Genomic DNA, 19,766 nt, shown 5'->3' on the forward strand with positions numbered 1-19,766 from the left:
TCATAAGAGATAGTCATTCAATCCAAGAAGACTGATAATAGTCGACATAAGAGATGTAATATCTAGTCTATCTGTTTCTATCTATGAAATAATTGAGAAGTTACAAGAGGTATTTCATAAATAGAACTGTTCTTATTGCTTCAAAATCATGATTTTTTGACATAAGGACAAATGTTTATCTGGATTTTTAGTGATTAAATTCATCCATTGTATAATTGATGAACAAATGATCATGATTTTTCGACAATAGGACAAATGTTTATCTGGATTTCCACTACATTCATCCATTCAATAATCGATGAACAAATGGTTTGCTTATACATCACGAATAAACAAAATTCCGGTTAAAATAAAATCCCTTGAAAGAATGAATGAAACAACCTCAATTCAAATCCTAGATATTCAAATTGAGAGTTAAAAAAATTTCAGTATTTCTTAGATTGATGGGCCAAATTTGATTCAGTGGGATCTATTCATCAACTGGTTTATATCCTAATTACTACCTGTCCAATTTCTTGGGAAGTTTTTTATTTTTTGGAAGGTAACTTTTATTAAAGGCCGGGACAAGGTGCCCCCCCTAGAAATACATATAAAGACCACAAATTCACAGCAGCAAGGAGCCCCACACAACGGATGCTACCTGCTCTGCTACAAAGACCTTGAGATTACAATGAGCAAAACTGAAATTTGCAGTTGAGATTTGGAACTGGATTGGATCTTTCGATTTCCAAATCAGCTACAACAGTGGGAAAATAAAATAAAATCTGATTTTCGAATCTTTTCTACGAGACATTTATTTGGAAATCAATATTTGTGGAAAGGGAAATGATATCCCCCCACTCCCCCTCCTCTTGACGGATAAAATTCCCCCCTTCAACGTTATCTGCTTAGCTTTCAAAGGTAAGAAAAAACATTAAAGGGGTTGAATTTAACATCTTAGTGAACCATTCTCACGGAAATTGTTGAGGGGGTGATTTTATGCCCGAGGGCCGGGAGGTAGCATTCCCCTTGCGGAAATTACCTTCACCCTCGCTGCTCCTTGACCTTGCTGCAGCAACAGCAAGACCTCCCTCTCTCGTACAACATGAGCATGAGGATGATTGATGTATTTTGTATCCAAACTCAAATCCAAATCCAAATACAGAATTTCAATTGCTGCTCCCCTGCACTGAGAAAACACCAACAAGGAACAGCTCCAAACAGCACCAGAAAGATCCAACGGTACTCGAATTACAGAAAATCTGCATGGGCGTTTTGAACAATTGTTATGCCTTCTCGTTGAATTTAACAGAAATTTTAATCTTAAACTTGTTTTAAAATATGAGCCAATTTCGCTGTTTAAAGTACCAAATGTGCACTGAAACAATTGAACAATTTCATTACTGTAAATTAGTAGATGTTTGGTTGCACAATTTTTTTACTGCGTTATGCCAGCATCAAAATACAGAGAAAGTTCTGAACCCAATACCCGTTAGATTTAAGTTTCCTTTCAACAATATAAGCAAGTCATAAGCACCCTTCTAATTTAGATAATTAGATTATTGAACGGTACAAAAGACTGAGGCACTGCAATAGATCTCAAATAAATCTGCACATTCTATTCTGGTAAAAGAAAGAGAATCTCTAGGAAGAAGACAGATATCTTGTACTGAAAAATTACATCTAAATCTACATACTTCAATTCTAGTAAAAGAAAAAGAAGCTCTGGACAGACATCTCTCTCACCGAAAAAATACATCTCCAATAGCATAAATAAACAACACTGCCCACCTGTAGTCTTTGTACATCTCGGTCGGGTAAGTTTGCTATTTAATACGTCATCTACCATTAAAAAAAAAAACATGTATAGTCTTTGTATGAGAAAGTGGAGCATTCATTTTAACAAAGGGTTTGAAGTTCAACCCACCATCTGATTATGTTGCGAAGAAGGATTTCCATAGTTCCAAAAGTACACCGTGTCAAAAATACGCGACCCTTACTGCACAGAACAGAATTACAGTGGCTGCAATGAAGAGGGAAAGCCTGAGTTATTGAAAAAACTCTGTTTTATGACTTCCATTTTCTGTAGAAATCCAGAATCAATAAGAGCTCTAAAAAAAAATTTGTGTAAGAAACATATTTTCGGAATTCACTTTAGGATTCGGATAATGCCAAGTGCCTAGTGACCAGAATCGGTTAGCTTGTTTCAGCACAAGTGTATTCAATCCTTCATGATAGACAAACAACTCACTTTATTAGCGTGATAAGTGGGATGCAAATGAGATGATATAGTTTCTTAGTATTTTAGATATAAATTTTCATTATCAAGTTGCTGCTCGGTACACAAAGTTACTACTTTACAGCTGGGAAAAAACAGCTACTGTGTGTTTGTTGAGTCTTTTTTTGCCTGAGGTTAATTCGTTTGACCCATGAACTCAGAGAAATGAAATAAACTAGCAGCACTCCATTGATGTTGATCTTAAGGAGGCAACAAACTAGCATATAAACCAATCCAGAAGATGGGAGGAAATAGTTTTAAGGAAATAATCTAGTTTAGTTTAACAAACTCATCTAGCAGTAGCCAATGGGAAATAAATCAGAGGAATTCATAGCAAAGTAATTTATATTCACTAAAATTGTAGTCAACAGATAAATTAACTAATGAATTTAGAAATGCAGAACTCACCACTTAAATTTGACGAGTTCACAGCACGTAGTGAAAACTGTGAAACATCGGTACCCACTCTCCTAAGATAGAAGTCTCACCGTCAAAGCAGCCACTAAATGCACTTCCTGCTCGAATAAGTTCCTTCAAAAAGGAATAGAGCAACAGACACTTCCCTACCTAACCAAAAAGATTAATGCACCCACTGTGTCTCTATCCCCATCCATCCGAATGACGCGAGGAATAATGAGATTAAGAGGACCATCATCGCACCAAGGATCATGACATAAGAATATCTCCCCATACTCATGAGCCCAAGGAGCTAGCCCTACCACACGTGTGCCAACACCCCCACTCCATCCGATTAAAGAAATCCCAAAAATCAAGGGATTCAACATTCCCTTCCCCTTGAAAATTGCCTTGTCCTTAAGGCGGATGCTCTTCTTTTTCGTCTTCCATATCACTGTCAAGAACTTCCATCAACTGAAATTGAGGAAACTTGCACTTGTGGCCGGGAACAAATTGCTCGTCACAGTTGTAGCACAACCCTTTGGAACGTCTCTCTTTCATCTCGCCCATTGTAAGCCTTCGAGGAACCTTCGGATTTGATGTAGAGGTGCTCACATCGGGCTCAATCGTGGCCTTGCCATGTTCGATTTTTTCTTCCATCATGCGTGCTAAGCCAATAGCGTCATTCAATGTCTTTGGACGGAAGACTTGAACTTCGCCTACCAATTCACCATTTAGGCCTCCTACAAAAGTCCCAACCAAGGCCTTCTTAGTCAATCTTTCCACCATATTTGACAATTTTTAGAACTCCTTCTGATATTCTCTAATCGTACTTGTCTGTTCCAGCTTACTAAGGGCTGAGTCGAAATCCTTAAACTTAGTAGGCCCAAATCAAACACACAAAGCTATCTTCAAGTCATTCCACTCCATATTTTTGTGAACCTTCTCGTACCATTGGAACCATTGTAGTGCTTCCCTCTCCGGATGAAACGATGAAAGAGGTACTTTCATGTCTTTTGCAGTTTGATGGAAGCGAAAAAATTGTTATGCGCGATATACCCATCCCGTAGGATCTTCTGAACCATCAAAGCGAGGAAACTCGAGTCTCGTGAACCTTGTTTGGACAGATCCACTCGTTGCTCCAGACCTTGATGTGTCGCTTCCTCCTAATTCCATGTTGGAAGAGGTAGCCTTGCCACGGGAAACCTCATCCTCAACGGATTTCTGGTTTTGACTTTCCATAAAGTTGGAAAATATCTCTGCCAGATTGTTAACGGTCTCTTCCAACTTCTCCACTCTCTTTTCCATGGCTGAATTGTTCTTGAGTTGACTCTTTTTTGTCATGCCAAGATCAACCAGCTTTGATACCAAAATGATAGGTACCCAAAAGTAGACAAGAAGAAGGTGAAATAATAGTTCGTTTGGGAAACCAGTCCCTTGTACAATAGCACGAAATTAAGTCGAATTCTTCTCTACCTTTTCCATTAAGAGATAAGAAAATATAAACGTCTACAATGATCTCAAGTTTCAACACACTAGGACTCTACAACCAATAAGAATAAAGGATAAATAAAAGAAAACTAAAAGATAAATATAAAAGATAGCTAAAACTAACTAGCAAATGTAATCGTTGGTTATTGATATCCCTAATCTAACGTAGCTACCAGCAATATCCGATTAAAGAAATCCCAAAAATCAAGGGATTCAACAATGTGTAAAGAAGATTTTAGCCATTATGAAAAGTAAAAGGAAAAAGGAAATAAACTAAGGATAACAACAACCAGAAAGACTAAAAAGAAAAAATCGAACATAAAGGTACTAATTTGAGGAAACGAAAGAAAAACGCACGAGATTTACTAAAATTTTCACAACCATCACATTCACAGAAAGAGCCTTCAGTAACACAAAACCCTAGCATTTAAAAGCAGACACAGCAACCAATAATGTCAAGGAAACAGATCAAACTTTAAAACAAACATCTCTGAACAAAAACCCTAACTTCATAAGAGGAAAAAGAAAAAAAAACAAAAGCAAGAGTAATGATCCGTTAAAATACGAAAAAATATGGATCTGAACAAACCTAAAAGAGAGATCTTAGATTTGAGCTGCTCCAATTCGATTTTCAGAGACGAATCGGATGGCTCGAATGCGGAAATCGCTTCTTGGATCGATGCATCTGCCGCGATTTTCAGGAAAACAAAAAAGAAGAACATAGAGAAAATCAAAAGCTTCGGAGTCGCCATGGTAAGCAGAGAACTCAAAGATTTTTTTTCTTCTTCTTTTTAAGTTGTGTTCTAGTAATCAGTAGACATGCGAGATGTAAGGAAGGGACAAAAAGGAAATGAAAATCGCATTTATAGCTTTTCAATCGGTACCGTTTCGGATTCGGCGCCTAAGGAGATGCACGAAACGAGATCTGCACGGAGATGAGTAATCATATAATATCTATCTACCTATCTACTCTAAGCCGGAAGGATTTTTTACTGTTACCCGCCACGTGTCGTCGTCCCTTACTCCCCAGCCTCTTTTTTTGGACTTCTTTCCGGTTGAACCCTCCAACAAATTATAATTTTTTGATTTTTTTGAAAATTCTACAAGAATTACACATCATTTTTTTTTGACTTTTTTTAACAAATGCACCCATTCAATTCACATATTTTCAATCCTACCCCCTCCTTTATGCTTTTAACAAAGGCACCCATTAAAGCCATATAATTTCAATCTTACGCCCCTCATTTATGGTTTTGTAATAAAAAATCTATAGGGTGATCTTAACCATCCGATTTAAGAGGAATTATGTAAACATCTATAGATTGGAGGGCTAGGATCAACCTACGGAAATGATTTTTGGGGCACAACCTATTTATGTTGTGTTCCATCACTTGGACGGTTTGGATCAACCTATGACGTGGTCCGTAAAGTTCTTTGTCGGCCCGTGCATCGCACGCACCCATTAAAGCCACATAATTTCAATCTTACCCCCCTCCTTTATAGTTTTTTAATAAAAAATCTATAGGGTGATCTTAACCATCCGATTTAAGGGGAATTATGGAAACCTCTGTAGATTGGATGGCTAGGATCAGCCTATGGAAATGATTTTTGGGGCACAACCTATTTATGTTGTGTTCAATCACATGAACAGTTTGGATCAACCTATGACGTGGTTCGTACAGTTCTTTGCCGGCCCGTGCATCACACGGGGTTTTTTACTAGTATCTATAAAGCTGAATGTGGTGAGCTGGGGTGTCGCCACATGGCACTCCCACTGCATCTCGAAATTTAAGAACGCTTGAAGGGAATGTTGCACACCGGTTTACACTTTTGGGATTCCAAAAGTTCTTTCTAGAAAAACAAATTGTTCTCCATTTCTATTAAAGAGAAACTAGATGTTAAAATCTCTCATCTATATCAATAAACAGAATTCTACACTAATGTTTCGCATTCTACACCTACAAAAATGGAATTCTACACCTTAACATTTGGTATTCTATTTTAAGTTGTTTTGCTCTTAAGTTATAATAAAAGGGGAAAGTGATGGTGAGCGGTCGCTCATATAAGCTATATGCGCAGCAGTTAAAGAGCCATCGATCTCAAACGATCGTGGCCGTTCGATACCCTTTTGCAAATGTAAAAGAAAACAAGAGTCGATAGTCTCTCTCTCTCTCTGGTTCTCAACAGACGCTGAGAAATCCCTTCTCCCTTGCCATAGAAGCTCGATCGTTTGCCATAGAAGCTCGATCGACTTGCCATAAAAGCTCGATCGTTTGAGATTCACGGTAAGATAAACCCAAACCCCTTTTCAGATCTTTCCCAAAAACAAAGACCCGATCGTTTGGCATTCAAAAACCCAAACCCTCCTCGCCGCCGGTTTTCCGACTCCAACGAAGGAGTAGACGCCCGCCGTTCTCCTCCCAGGTTAGTTTCTATTTTGATTTTTTGTTTTTTTCCCCTTTTTCTCCTCCCAGGTTGTATATATAATTCCATTTTTTGTTTTTTTTCCCTCCAGCGAAGAAATCTGCCATCTCCGCAGAAGGCCGGCGTTCTCCTCCCACCCAGGTTAGTTGTAATTTAATGTTTTGTTTATTTCCCCTTTTTCTCCTACCATTCTTTCAATTATTTCATTGGCATAATTTCCAAGCCTCCACAGACCACCTCGATCTTTTTCTTTTTTTTTTTGAATGATCACGTTGATCTTCTCTTAAAGAAGATTTTAGATTAGGGGTATGCTCCAGTGGGGGTAAGTCGTTTCAAGGTAAACCACTTTAGAGGGAAGTACTAGGGGTCTCTTCCAATGGGGGTAACTCATTTCAGGGTAAACCACTTCATGGGAAGTACTTCCCTCTGAAGTAGTTTACCCTTAAAGTGATTTCTGTTGTTCCAATGTGTAGGGTAAATTAAGGCCCATATGCTATTTCATGTGTTACAGTGACCACATGTTGCAGAGGATTTACAATTTTTTTTAACCATTCATTTGGCTACCTACATGACAATCCTTTCCACATTGTTCTTCTTAAAGCATCATAAATATTGAGTATTTTTGGAAATTGTATCGGGTGTATTTATTTCTGAATTATCATTAAAAAAATTATTAAAAAATTCTCCAATTTATTGATGATAGAGCGTGGTATGATATCTATGGAAAGCATGTATTGTGTGTATATTTCTTTTTCTGTTGTTTTTTTTTTTTTTTGGATATAAGCTATGTCACAAATATCTCCAACATTTTCAAAATATCGTGCTTTTATCCCGACATTTTGATAAAACAACATAATCATTTACCGTGAAAAGTATTGAGATTTTTTAACAATATTTTTATTTTCCCTTTTTCTCCTACCAGGTTATAACCTCATTTTCTGTTTTTTTCCCCTCCAACGAAGAAATCTGCCATCTCCGCGGAAGCCCGGCGTTCTCCTCCCACCCAGGTTAGTTGTAATTTAATTTTTTCTTTTTTTCCCCTTTTCTAGGGTTTCAGATCTACATTTTTGCTTTCTAGGGTTTTTAGGAGTTTCGGTTTTTCTTTATAGGTTTCTCCTCCAATGGACCAGACGCCATTCTCCTCCCTAGGTAACTTCTATATTTAATTTTTTGTCCTTTTTCCCCCTTTTCTAGGGTTTCAGTTAGGCTTTTTTGGTTTTTTGGGATTTAAGGGTGTGATGTATTTGGGGATAATCGTGAATCATTGATTGTTTCCTCTATTTCTTTCTAGGCTTTGTAGGGAAAATCGTGAATCATTGATGTTTCTAGAGTATTTTTTTTTCTCCATCAAAAATCATAATTTTGTTTTAGTGAGAATGTGAATCATTGATATACTGCAATGAAGCTCTGTTCTGTATTCTAATTAGAGCAGTAGAGTAAATGGAGCAGACAAGTATTTAGGATTAAGTTATTCGGTTCCAATGATGGCATCCTCTCGCAATAGTAGTTCTAGCAGACGTGGTATCAGAATTGCTACAAGAAATTGTAAATGTGAGAAGAAAGCTTCTATCCAAATAACGCAGACGGATGAGAATGGCAATAGAGGCCGCCTGTTTTACGCTTGTGCCTTCTTCTGTGTAAGTAAGCAGTGAATAATTCTAATTTTTACTAGTATGTGAAGTTTCAAATTCCTAACTCTTATACAACACGCAGGAAGGAAGTACAAAGAAGTGCAATTATTTCCGTTGGTGCAAAGAAGATATGGATGACAATGAAGATGGTTCGAATAGGGATGATATAGCCGAATTGAAGAATGAAATAGCCGAATTGAAGAATGACATGGGCACATTGGTAAATTTATTATACGAATTGAAGGGCAAACGCTTCGACGGATTGAAGGTGCATGCAAATGAATTGAAGGTGCATGGAGGCAAACGCTTCCAAGTTTTTGAGAACCAACTACAATGGATTAAAGTTGCAGTTGTTGGGTTGTTTATCTTGATCCTTTTTTGTGTCTCTGTTACTTAATGATCTAGGGCAGTGTTGTTTAGTTGGAGTTGTGGGGTTGTTTATCTTGTTTCTTTTTGTGTCTATCCGTTACTGTTGTTTAGATGCCATTTTATGAATGTAGGATGCTTAACTTAGCCTGTTTAACTTGCTTTTCCTGAAATTGGTACTTGTATGTACTTGTTTGTACAAATGTGATCACAGCCTGTTCCACTTACTATGAAACCAGCTCTACACATGGTGGCAGCAACCAGCTCAACACATGCAATGGCAAGATCCAATGTATCTTCACCAGCCCCTCATAATAAAGATTGACCACTCTGGTGGGCATTATTGTTGAGAACAACTCCATTGGGTAGGGTAGGTAAATCCTAGGGATTTATTTCAGATGGGAACAAATGATAATTTTCTTCCATTAATAGTTGTTTTATTACAGTGCCCTTTTGTGGATCTATTTTCTAAGTGGAGAGTTAATGCTGCGTTAGTTTGTGTGTAATAATCAGTATTGGACTTGAAATTGTAGAACTTGAATCATGAAAGCAATTTGTGAACAATATAAGATTTGTTTTGGATTATGAGAACCAATTGTGAGTTGAAAACTGATTATTAAATGAGGCTCACTTTGATGAGTTGAAGACTTCTTTTGCAAATTGTCAAACTGGATGACTCTTTTTTTAATTAAAGCAGAGTTGAAGATGGGTTCTCGCCACAACATCTCAGTGCCGTAAGCCAGCCCTTAGATTTAGCACCCGCCCTAATAATGGTTATTGGGTTCCAAGTGGGAAACTGCATTAGGAGTGAAATACAGAAGTTTACTGTCACATTTAATATATCTTACAACTGATTATTGTTTGAACCTTTAAAGATATGGAAAAAAATACTCAATATTCAACTCCACATTGAAAGAGAACCTACCGTAGTTTCCATCTACTAGACCAACTTAATCAGTCCCCTTTTAAAATTTTACACTGTTTGGACTGGATTTTGATAGCTTTTTGGGAATTATACCAGCATGTAAAAGAATATTTAAATAAGTGTTAATTAAAGAAAAGAGTGCGATTATCAGAGGAGGTGAGCGTGGGTGGCTCCAACCTGAGCCAAGATGCACCCCTACGTAATTACCTGTTGAAAAAATTGGAGACTTTGACAGAACATGTATTATGGAAGTGTAAGGAAGGTGCAATAAATACATCATTACTTGTCTTGATTTTTGTTTTAGAAGCTCTTCTTTGGCTTCTTCAATGACTTTAAATTTCACTCCTTGTGTGTGTGTGTGTGAGTGAGTGAGTGAGAGAGAGAGAGAGAGAGAGAGAGAGAGAGAGAGAGAGAGAGAGAGAGAGAGAGCATAAAACCTTTAAAAAGGAAGAAGAACGTCTTGTCTTCAATTGATGAGGAAATAGAGGACCAAAATGATGAATGCTTTGGAGTAAAACATAATTCCCACTTCTTTTTTGGTGTAGACAATTGGGGTTTGGGGGACAAAACTTACAGATCTTTATATAAAAATCGAAGAGAATCATAGGGTAAAAAAATGAACAGAATCTGTTTAGATCATCCATTCAACAGGGCCTGGGACATTCCATACCAACATGGCACATGTAAATTTGATAGCTTATTTAAGAACTTAGACGAGCACTAATGCAAATAATTAGAAGATGGCCTGCTGGGCACGTCTCTAATCTCATCAGTGAACGTGGCTAATCTCCACAGCCCATCACTACTCCCTTTGGACTCCAATAATCAGTTTTGTACTCACAATAGGTACTCAAAACACAAAACAAAAAGGGTCTTGGAAAATTTTATATTCACAGATTAATTGTTAAGCAATACTTTTAATCAAACCCTGAGCCCATCATGGTTGCAGAAAGCAGCTCCATAATGCAGAACAAGCAGAACTTCAGTCTAAAATCAGTTGAAAATACGAGTAAATTTACAGGGAGTATTCACCTTCTACTAGAATGTTTGGTGAAATATTCCGACATTTCCTTACAAGTCAAAAGATGTAGAGTTCCAAGCTACAATATTATCAATTCCAGAATCTGATAGTATTTGGCTCACCAAAACCATTGATTATTCCAGATAATCCAAATCATCTGTTATTCCCACCTGTAGTAGGATTGACAAAAAACAAAAATTAATAATCTCTGAAATTATTTTTCCTAAATACTAGAATGCATGCATGTGGTAGTATCTGACTGAAACCTTAAATTACATATAATATCGTGTAATCATTTCACATGCAAATGCAATGAGGTTAGAGTCAGATAGCTATACTTTACAGTACTTAGTGTAACTACATATCAAAAGAAAAAGGGATATCATACCTCCTTATACATGTGTTCAAGCTGTTCTTTGGCTTCAGGAAAACTGCTGGAGCACCATTGTTGTAGTGTAAAGATGTTGTCTGTGCAGTAACTCAAGATAATTAGTTCAAGAAATGAAGTGCTGGGCAGCTAGAGAATCAACCGGGGCCCTGTTTCTTTTAGACTTCGAGAACCAATTTTGAGTCAAATATTCAGTTTTGGACTCAAAATCGACAAGTTGCAATTTACTTTTTCATTTATACCCTTTGTAGAAGTTTTAAATTGTATATGAATGGAGAGTATTAGTTCGCCATGCAGAAAATTCCTTGCTGTATGTAGAGGGGATGTTTGAGTTTGGAAAGAATGTCATATCTGGAACATGACTTCCGGATGCAAGCCTGGGAGATGAACGCTGATTTTTGTAATTAATTTTAATATCTTTACCATCTGAAAAAAAAAAAAATTAACGCGGAAATTTTTATGATGCGAGTGATGAGTGTTGTTCTTTCTATAGTCAGTAGTCATATGCACAAATCCATTCAAAGAACAGAACATGAGGATTTTGACTATTGTGATTATCACTCTTTAAGTTTTTCATATTGACCATAAAATTGTTGTCTCCTGTGGTCCACTACATTGAAGGCAGTGACAATCTGAAAAGAAAAAAAGCAATGCCATAAATGAGATCTTTGAAGGCAAGTAGAAATATCAAACATCTTAAAAAAGAGATACAGGGTATGCAAGGAATGGGTTCTGAAAAGAGGCTCTAAAACTCATGTATCAAATACAAGCAGAAGGCATTAAGGAGGGCATGATTTAGAGAGAGAAAAGGAATCCCAAAATTTCCATGCATTTTAGACACTGTTTGATTTAGATTTTGAGGATAGAATTTGAGCCCAAAAGAGATCATTTGACTCGAATTACAATTAGGCTCCATTTGTTTTGTTTTTGAGAACCGATTGAGAGTCCAAAACTGATTAATGGGGTTAAAATTGAACGTAATTTTGAGTCCATTAATCAGTGATGGAAATACAACCGGTTCTCAAAAACCAAAACAAACAGGGCCTTAGTTAAATAATCAGGGCCAAAGTGATGTAGATCCAGTCTACTTCAGCTACCCTATCCGGAATAAAAGAATTCACATTTGAAATACAAACAGAACATAAATTGCCTTACTATATATCAAAAATGAAAATTTTCCTCAAATTAATTACTCAAGTAAAGTATGTATAACTTAAAGGCATCAAAGTGTTGGTAGCAAGGAGAGAAACTGATTACAGTCCACAAATCCTAAATGCATGGGTAATAAGAAGCACATACCAGCCTCCATGATAAACTGCCAGAGAGATCAAACCCATGAATCCCAACACAACCTCCACCATAAAACTGATGTATCCTACTCGCCTGCAGCTCACATCCAAAAAAACAAATGAAACTCGTAAAGAAATATGTATAATTTCATAAAGAAAAATTCCTTCTGGCTTATAGTAGTAGATATGCCTTTTGATTTGGAGACCTGGATATCTAGACTTTTGGATATTTTCATATTTCCCTATTTGGTTGTGAAGGGGTCATTTCTCAAAGTTATTTTTTTACATTTTTCATGAAGAAAGACAGAATACGAGTACCTTCTTTGCTATAGGTCTTGGGTTTTTTTTTACATTTATTATGAACAAAGACAGAGTATGGTAGGAGTACCTTTTTTGCTATAGGTTTTGGCAAAACAGCTAGAGTTGAATGACTATTACTATTTTTTCCAACATTTACAGCAGCTGTTGTGCTGTTGAAGCATCTTTGAAAACTTTCTGTTGTAATATTGTAGACTCGAAGTATTTCTTACAAGTGTCTGTAGTAAATCTATAGCACTGGAAACACTTGCCTTTCCTTTGTGATAGATATTATGCATATTTCCATGGCTTGAGACTATATGCTAATAGTTGCTGAGGCTTCTATATTTGATTTCAGTTATCGGGATGGTTGATTACCTGGAAGATGGCCTGTTGGGCACGTCTTCAATTTATAAGTGCACTATTATCGAAACAAGCTACCACATACCTACGCGAATCTACAAAATCACGAAGCAATATCCACGTGCATTGACTCTTCATGTTCGTCATCCTCTTGCTCATCCCTTAAAGTCATCTATTTCGAAGCAAGAAAAATGAAAAAATTACAACATTCATAAAGACAATTAGTAAGAATAAGAAATTGAAGAGATTGACATAAGAAATCCAAACCTTCTGTTTCTTTTTATTTTCTTGTCCACATGTTGTCATGTAATGGCCAATTTCTCCACATTTCTTACACCTTCGTATCTGCTTTGGTTGGGATTGGGACTTCTCTATCGGGGATTTGAACCGGGTAGCAACCTTTGGACGGCCCTTGGTTCTTACAGGTTGGGGGTCGCGAATAGAAATCTCAACTCCTTGGCTAACAAAGTTGGTTACTACTTCGCTCCCACTGTTTGCCAAATCAACTTCCTTGGATCTCATCTCCTTCTCAGAGTCCAACAACCAAGCATCAAGGGTTTCATTCACCTTCTTGAAAAGAGTGTTATTATCTTTAAACCTATCTAGAAGTGTTTGAAACTTTGTTATTAAGCACCATCTGTGAAGTGGAGATACATCATTATTATCCAACTCTCTCATAAACACTCCACTATCCACACGATATCTAACCCCAGTTGTCCATCTATTTAAGATATACTGTTGGGGAATGCTCATCAATTGCTTCTTGGACATAATGCGGAGTATGTGTTTGCATAAAATTCCTTTCGTCTCGAACATCGCGCACTCACATGTTGCCTTTACCCCTTCAGATTCATCGTACACAACTTTGCACCATTTCCACTTCTCATCAACACTTAATCCAACTTTGTATACTGCCACGCTGCCACTCTTTTCCACCTTCTCATGATAACAGTCAATACTATCCTTAAATTCTGCCTGAAATATGTCAAACATTGTCTTCGTATAAGACTTACTAGCTTCTTCTTCCAATTTGCTCCTTGAAACAAGTACAGGCTTCGTTGTTTTAGACTTGAAATCTTCCTGGGACTCCGCTTTACGGCGTTCAATAAGTGCCCTATCATATTGCTCTACGAATTCTTTTAAGCTTGTGTTCTGATTTACATATCCATCAAAGAAAGAATTGATGCTTTCACTGCGCGCACTGGATGTCATGCCAGCAGTGAATGTGTCCCTGAAATATGCTGGCACCCAGTGGGTCCGTACATCCCACATTTTTGCTAACCAACTGTTTTCCTCAATATGATATTTCTGAATCAAATTTTCCCATGCTACCTCACAGTCTTCTTTTTGTCTCGTGTAAAACCATTTCTTGTAATCCTTGGGAAATTCACTAGTGGGATCTCGCATTAATGGAACATGCTCAAGTAAATGCTTACTGATGTGCCAAGAGCAAAATCTGTGACGCGTATTTGGAAAGACGGTTCTGATAGCATTTCGCATCGCCCCATCCATATCTGTGATGATACAACCAGGAGCCCTCCCGAACATGCAGTCCAACCACTGCTCAAATAGCCATGTAAATGTCTCTTCTGTTTCGTCTGCTATTAGCGCACATCCAAATAAGGTGCTCTGCATGTGTTGATTCACTCCAGTAAATGGTGCAAAAGGCATTCTAAACCTGTTCGTCCTATACGTTACATCAAACACAATGACATCACTAAAGGTTAGATATGCATCTCTAGCTCGTGAATCGGCCCAAAATATTGATCGCAAGTTACCATTAATATCCAACTCCATTTTGAAAAAAAAGTTTGGGTCCTCTGATTGTTTCGCTTGGAATTTCTGTGCTACCAAAACGCCTTCATGCCCCATATTATTCACCCTCTGTTTTCTCAAATGGCAAACCACCTGATTTGTCGTTATAGAACTACCTGATCCTTTATATGAAACATTAATGGCCTTCGCAATATTAGCAGGATGGATTGAGGCTGTACTCAGGTCGTCCATCAAATTCTTAACTACCTGAGTCTTGATAAATTTGTTATGCGAATGATGCATTTGTCGTTTCATTGGAGAAGTAAGCTCATGACAATGTACATCTTCAAAAGCTTTAACTTTCCACTTCCCATCAATTAATGAGATATCCATTTTAGCTTTACAACCCTCCCTAACAGTCCGACGTGGCTTCACAACTCTATCAACCACCACATTTTTAGCTTTACTGCTTTTGAACCCTGCTCTATCACAAACAAATCTCTTAAATATCACTTTCTGTGTTATCTTCGACTTATAACTTGATGATTTCCGTACTCCAAAACCGGTGGCCAACCCATATATATTATAAAACTCGTATGCATCATTTTCACTATCAAATATCTGATCCAAAAAGGGTTTCTTACCCAGATTCCTCTCACCACCATCATCATTATCAACAAATTCTACACCGCCCTCCTCATTTGGGTCTCCCTCCTCATTTGGGTCTCCCTCCTCATCAACAGATATATATCCCACCTCACTTTCATCATTTCCTAACATATCGCCAACCATAATCAGTCTATTAGCGTCAATATCATCAATTGATAAACCAAAATCTATAAAATCTCTATCATCCATTAACTTGAGTGCACTTCTTCAATCCCTTCACTTCAAGACAATCAAATAAAACAAAAAACATGTAAGCCAAATCAATGTCAATTACATAATAATAAACGAAGCATAAACATAAGCACAAATCTATAGAAATGCTTGGTCTATCCAAATCACCAAATAACCAACAGGAACAGCAGAAAAACCCTAACAGTTAAAAACTTAGAAACAAAAACAAACCTAACTGAAACCCCTAGAAGTGGGAAAAAAATAAATGGCAGAGATTGAAACTTCAGCTACTTGAAGGAAAAAACAGCGAAAAACCGAGGATGACATGGCATAGTTTCAGCTCATTTCAGATCATTTAAGAAAAAAATTAATAACTGTAAAATTAATTAAAATCACGACATTCACGTTCTCCTCAAGAAAAAAAAAAAACAAAACAGCAAAACCAGACAAAAAATTCGACACCATTCATCTCAGAGAGAGGAGGAAAATAACCAGAAAATCTCAAAAATCCATCACCGTATTTGCCCTAGAAAAAAAAATGGAACAGTTAAAAACCTAGAAACAAAAAAAACCTAAATGAAACCCCTAGAAGAGGGAAAAAAAGAAAAAAAATGAAATATAGAACTTACCTGGGGAGGAGAATGACGCCTGGTTCGTTGGAGGAGACTACACCTGTAACGCCCCGGTTTTTCTTGAAAATACAAACTCGGTGCGTATAAAAATATGACATCATCTTTCTCAAAAACTTTCATTATTCTCAAACACTTTCATTATTCCCAAGATCTCAAATACGTTTAGAGGATTTACAGAAATTAGGTCTAACTTATTACATCGTAATTCAAGACATAGTTGATACACATTTAAAACATAATTGTTCTTTAGAACAGTTCTGCATTCAACTCTAGCATTCCTCATCTTCCATCTATACTTCACCTGGGTTTTGGAACCATAAAACAAGGAAAAGAAGGGGGTGAGCTCAAATAGCCCAGTAGGGTATAAACAACAAGTGATGTAGAATTGTCAAGCTCATAAGAACATGATATTTTGCAGATATGACATCTCATATGGAAAGAAAGAATAAGCACAACAGGCTTTCCAAACGTATAGAGAAAACTTTTAGAACTTGATATCAAGATATATAGACTTCATTAAGCATAGATGCTTTCATTCATAGCCATATCTCGGCTCATTCATAGCCATACCTCGGCTCATAATCCTCTAGATTTACACTCTCTAGAGTCGTCATTACCCACGTGCACATGGAGGACTATAACGCGTCCATCCGTCATCATAGCATAACTCAGTCCATATTCAGAATTAGGGTATCACAAGATAAACCCTAAACATAAACATATCTCATTGAAACAAGTTTCGGAGAAGAAAAACCTTTATATCAGCAAAAGAGAATCAATAGATAGGCAACCCTTACCTCAAAAACATAAGGCAACCCTTACCTCAAAAACATGAAAGGAACACTCCTTACTTCAAATATAGCAAAAGAGAATCAATGAGAGAATCAATGATAGGGGACCCTTACTTAAAAGAGAATCAATGATAGAAAACCCTTACGACCCTTACCAATAGTTTTCCGGTCACAGGTTTGTTTGAGCTTACACCTTGGAGTGAATAACCTGTAAATATTCTAATTTGTATCAAAGTCATGTTTTAAGATCATGTGGACCCCACATGCACTATTCATGTGGACCCCTCATGTTACTATTCATGTGGACCCCACATGTTACTATTCATGTGGACCCCACATTTTACATTCATGTGGACCCCACATGTAAATTCATGTGGACCCCACATGTTACTATTCATGTGGACCCCACATGTTACTATGCTCAGCAGGTTTACCATTCTTTGATTTCGTTTATTTCTTGGCTACTATGCTTAGCAGTTCGCCTATGCTTAACAGTTTGCCTTTCTGTGCTGAAAGTTTACTTACGGTTACTATGCTTGCATTTCACCGTTCAAATAAGAGGGTAAAACTTGCATAATCTATAGCGAGTTATCGCCTCTTATGCATGTTTTATCCTGATTTACATAGATGGATATTTACATAGGTGGTAGAACCAACCATTTACTTTACTTTACGGTTACTATGCTAGCATTTCACCGTTCAAATAAGACTTGCATATAAAAGAAATACTTTAACTATTGAAAGATTTACCTTCTCCTCTCTCAGATTTCCCTTTCCTTCTTCTCTCTCTGATTTCCTTTTCCTTCTCCTCTCTCAGATTTCTTTTTTTTTTTTCCTTCTCCTCGTCTGCGAGCCTCTATTTATAGCCTTAACCTGAATTATTATATTATTATTTTATTTATTATTTTATTTGCATGAACAGTAACTTGAATTATTATATTATTAGTTTATTTGCTTGAATAGTATCTTGAATTATTGTGTGGGACCTACTTGTTGTGGGACCTACTGTTGGTAGGACCCGTTTGTGTGGGGCCCGCTGATGTGGGACCCGCTTGTGTGGGGCCCGCTGATGTGGGACCCGCTTATGTGGGACCCGCTTGTGAATAGTACTCGGTGGGTCCTACTGTGAATAGTACTTTTACATAGTACTTCTCAATAGTAAACTTGCATAGTATTTCTGCATAGTGATTTTGTGAATAGTAATTACGCATAGTGACTATTGGTAAGTTTTAATATATGTAAATATCTAAGCCTTTTTAGTTGACATCTGGGGCGGTGGCTTAGTGGTAGGAAGCCGTTCAATCCTAGCTCAGGATTGGGTTCGAATCGCGTATGCCCCATTATGCCAGATGTCCTCATGCCCGATTAACTCGGGGAAAAATGAGTAATGGCCGATGATTACCCACCTATGAGGCCATTTTTTTTTATTTGTATGTAACAGATATATATATATTTTACCGGTTCTTACATTCTACCTCCCTTAAAAAAAAATTTCGTCCTCGAAATTTGACGTACCTTAAGAAGTAAATAGATGAGGATACTTTTGTTTCATCTCCTCCTCCGGTTCCCATGTTGCTTCCTCGGTGGCTTGGCTCCTCCACAGAATCTTCACCAGTGATATTCTTTTTGTCCGAAGAATTTGTTCCTTTCGATCAAGGAGTTGTACTGGTTGTTCTTCATAAGACAAATTTTGTTCCAACTGCATTGGTTCTGTTTGTAGTACATGTGATGGGTCCGCCAAGTATTTCCTTAAAAGTGAGACGTGAAACACATTGTGAACATGTGACAAGGCTGGTGGTAAAGCTACACGGTATGCTACTGGTCCAATTCGTTCAAGTATTTCGTATGGTCCAATATATCTGGGACTGAGCTTCCCTTTCTTTCCGAACCTTATCACACCCTTCCAAGGTGATACTTTTAAGAATACACGGTCACCCACTGCAAACTCCAGGTCTCGACGTCGATGATCGGCGTAGCTCTTCTGTCTGCTTTGAGCCGTCCTCATATGTTGTTGGATCATACGTACTTTGTCAGTAGTTTCTTGTACTAACTCTGGGCCTAGAAGTTTTCTTTCTCCGACCTCATCCCAACACGTCGGTGTTCTACACCTCTTACCATAGAGAGCTTCATAGGGTGCACTCTCTATACTAGAGTGATAACTGTTATTATAAGAAAATTCAACCAATGGTAAGTGTTGGTCCCAATTACCTTGGAAGTCTATTATGCAAGCTCTAAGCATATCCTCCAGTGTCTGAATTGTCCGTTCGGATTGACCATCTATTTGAGGATGAAAGGCAGTGCTGAAGTTCAACTTTGTCCCCCAATGCTTTTGTATACTCTTCCAAAAATTAGATGTGAAGCGCGGGTCACGATCGGACACAATGGATGCTGGTATGCCGTGTAATCTGACTACTTCTTTGATGTAGAGCTTCGCCAATTGATCTAAGGAAAAAGTTTCTCGTATTGGGATAAAATGAGCGACCTTCGTTAATCGATCAATGATGACCCATATTGCGTCATTTCCTTTCGTAGTCCTCGGTAGTCCTGTAACGAAATCCATTGCTATCATATCCCACTTCCATATAGGCACCTCAAGTGGTTGTAAGGCTCCCTTTGGTAGCTGTCGTTCTGCTTTAACTTGTTGGCAAACCAAGCATGTAGACACGAACTCAGCAATCTCTCTCTTCATATTATTCCACCAATAATGGGTTCGAAGATCTCTATACATCTTCGTACTCCCTGGGTGTATGGAGAATGCCGAACTATGTGCCTCAGTTAGCAACTTCCTTCTTAATTCTGGATCGGAGGGCACACATAGTCTTGTATTGAATCTTAAGATGTCATCTTTATCAACATTGAATTCGGAAAGTTTGCCTTTCCGAACTGCTTCGATCTTTCCT

At 37.6% G+C, this 19,766-nt stretch overlaps 2 protein-coding genes and 1 long non-coding RNA gene across 3 annotated transcripts; 1 reads left to right on the plus strand and 2 right to left on the minus strand.

The window, feature by feature from the left end:
* Positions 1-1,574: 1,574 nt before the first annotated feature.
* LOC143879813 (uncharacterized) lies at positions 1,575-5,067 on the minus strand. Its single transcript, XR_013251394.1, has 2 exons — positions 4,734-5,067; positions 1,575-2,002 (listed from the first exon to the last, which is right to left on the minus strand). It is a non-coding gene; the product is annotated as an uncharacterized LOC143879813 (long non-coding RNA).
* Positions 5,068-6,560: 1,493 nt separating this feature from the next.
* LOC143878406 (uncharacterized) lies at positions 6,561-8,820 on the plus strand. The gene is made up of 6 exons (XM_077380699.1): positions 6,561-6,568; positions 6,660-6,709; positions 7,491-7,575; positions 7,678-7,717; positions 8,001-8,205; positions 8,282-8,820. The coding sequence occupies exons 5-6, from the start codon at positions 8,050-8,052 to the stop codon at positions 8,594-8,596; spliced, it is 471 nt and encodes a 156-aa protein (XP_077236814.1). The 5' UTR covers positions 6,561-6,568; positions 6,660-6,709; positions 7,491-7,575; positions 7,678-7,717; positions 8,001-8,049; the 3' UTR covers positions 8,597-8,820.
* A 1,851-nt stretch (positions 8,821-10,671) lies between these two features.
* LOC143878746 (protein FAR1-RELATED SEQUENCE 5-like) lies at positions 10,672-15,461 on the minus strand. Its single transcript, XM_077380989.1, has 5 exons — positions 13,116-15,461; positions 12,970-13,020; positions 12,199-12,282; positions 10,900-10,979; positions 10,672-10,681 (listed from the first exon to the last, which is right to left on the minus strand). Exons 1-5 carry the CDS (start codon positions 15,459-15,461, stop codon positions 10,672-10,674), a joined length of 2,571 nt encoding a protein of 856 aa, XP_077237104.1.
* Between the last annotated feature and the right edge of the window lie 4,305 nt (positions 15,462-19,766).

The sequence above is a fragment of the Tasmannia lanceolata genome, unplaced genomic scaffold (assembly GCF_043159265.1).
Source record: "Tasmannia lanceolata isolate RefF3 unplaced genomic scaffold, GAP_Taslan_0.1 ptg000006l, whole genome shotgun sequence".
Taxonomy (NCBI): Eukaryota; Viridiplantae; Streptophyta; class Magnoliopsida; order Canellales; family Winteraceae; genus Tasmannia; species Tasmannia lanceolata.

Coding starts and splice junctions, on each gene's coding strand:
- LOC143878746 (XM_077380989.1), bottom strand. CDS start 15,461: ATGGATGATAGAGATTTTATAGATTTTGGTTTATCAATTGATGATATT. Junction 12,283..12,969: donor AACATGAAGAGTCAATGCAC/GTGGATATTGCT, acceptor TGTGAGCTGCAG/GCGAGTAGGATACATCAGTT. Junction 10,980..12,198: donor GCAGTTTATCATGGAGGCTG/GTATGTGCTTCT, acceptor GTTACTGCACAG/ACAACATCTTTACACTACAA.
- LOC143878406 (XM_077380699.1), top strand. CDS start 8,050: ATGATGGCATCCTCTCGCAATAGTAGTTCTAGCAGACGTGGTATCAGA. Junction 8,206..8,281: donor ACGCTTGTGCCTTCTTCTGT/GTAAGTAAGCAG, acceptor TACAACACGCAG/GAAGGAAGTACAAAGAAGTG.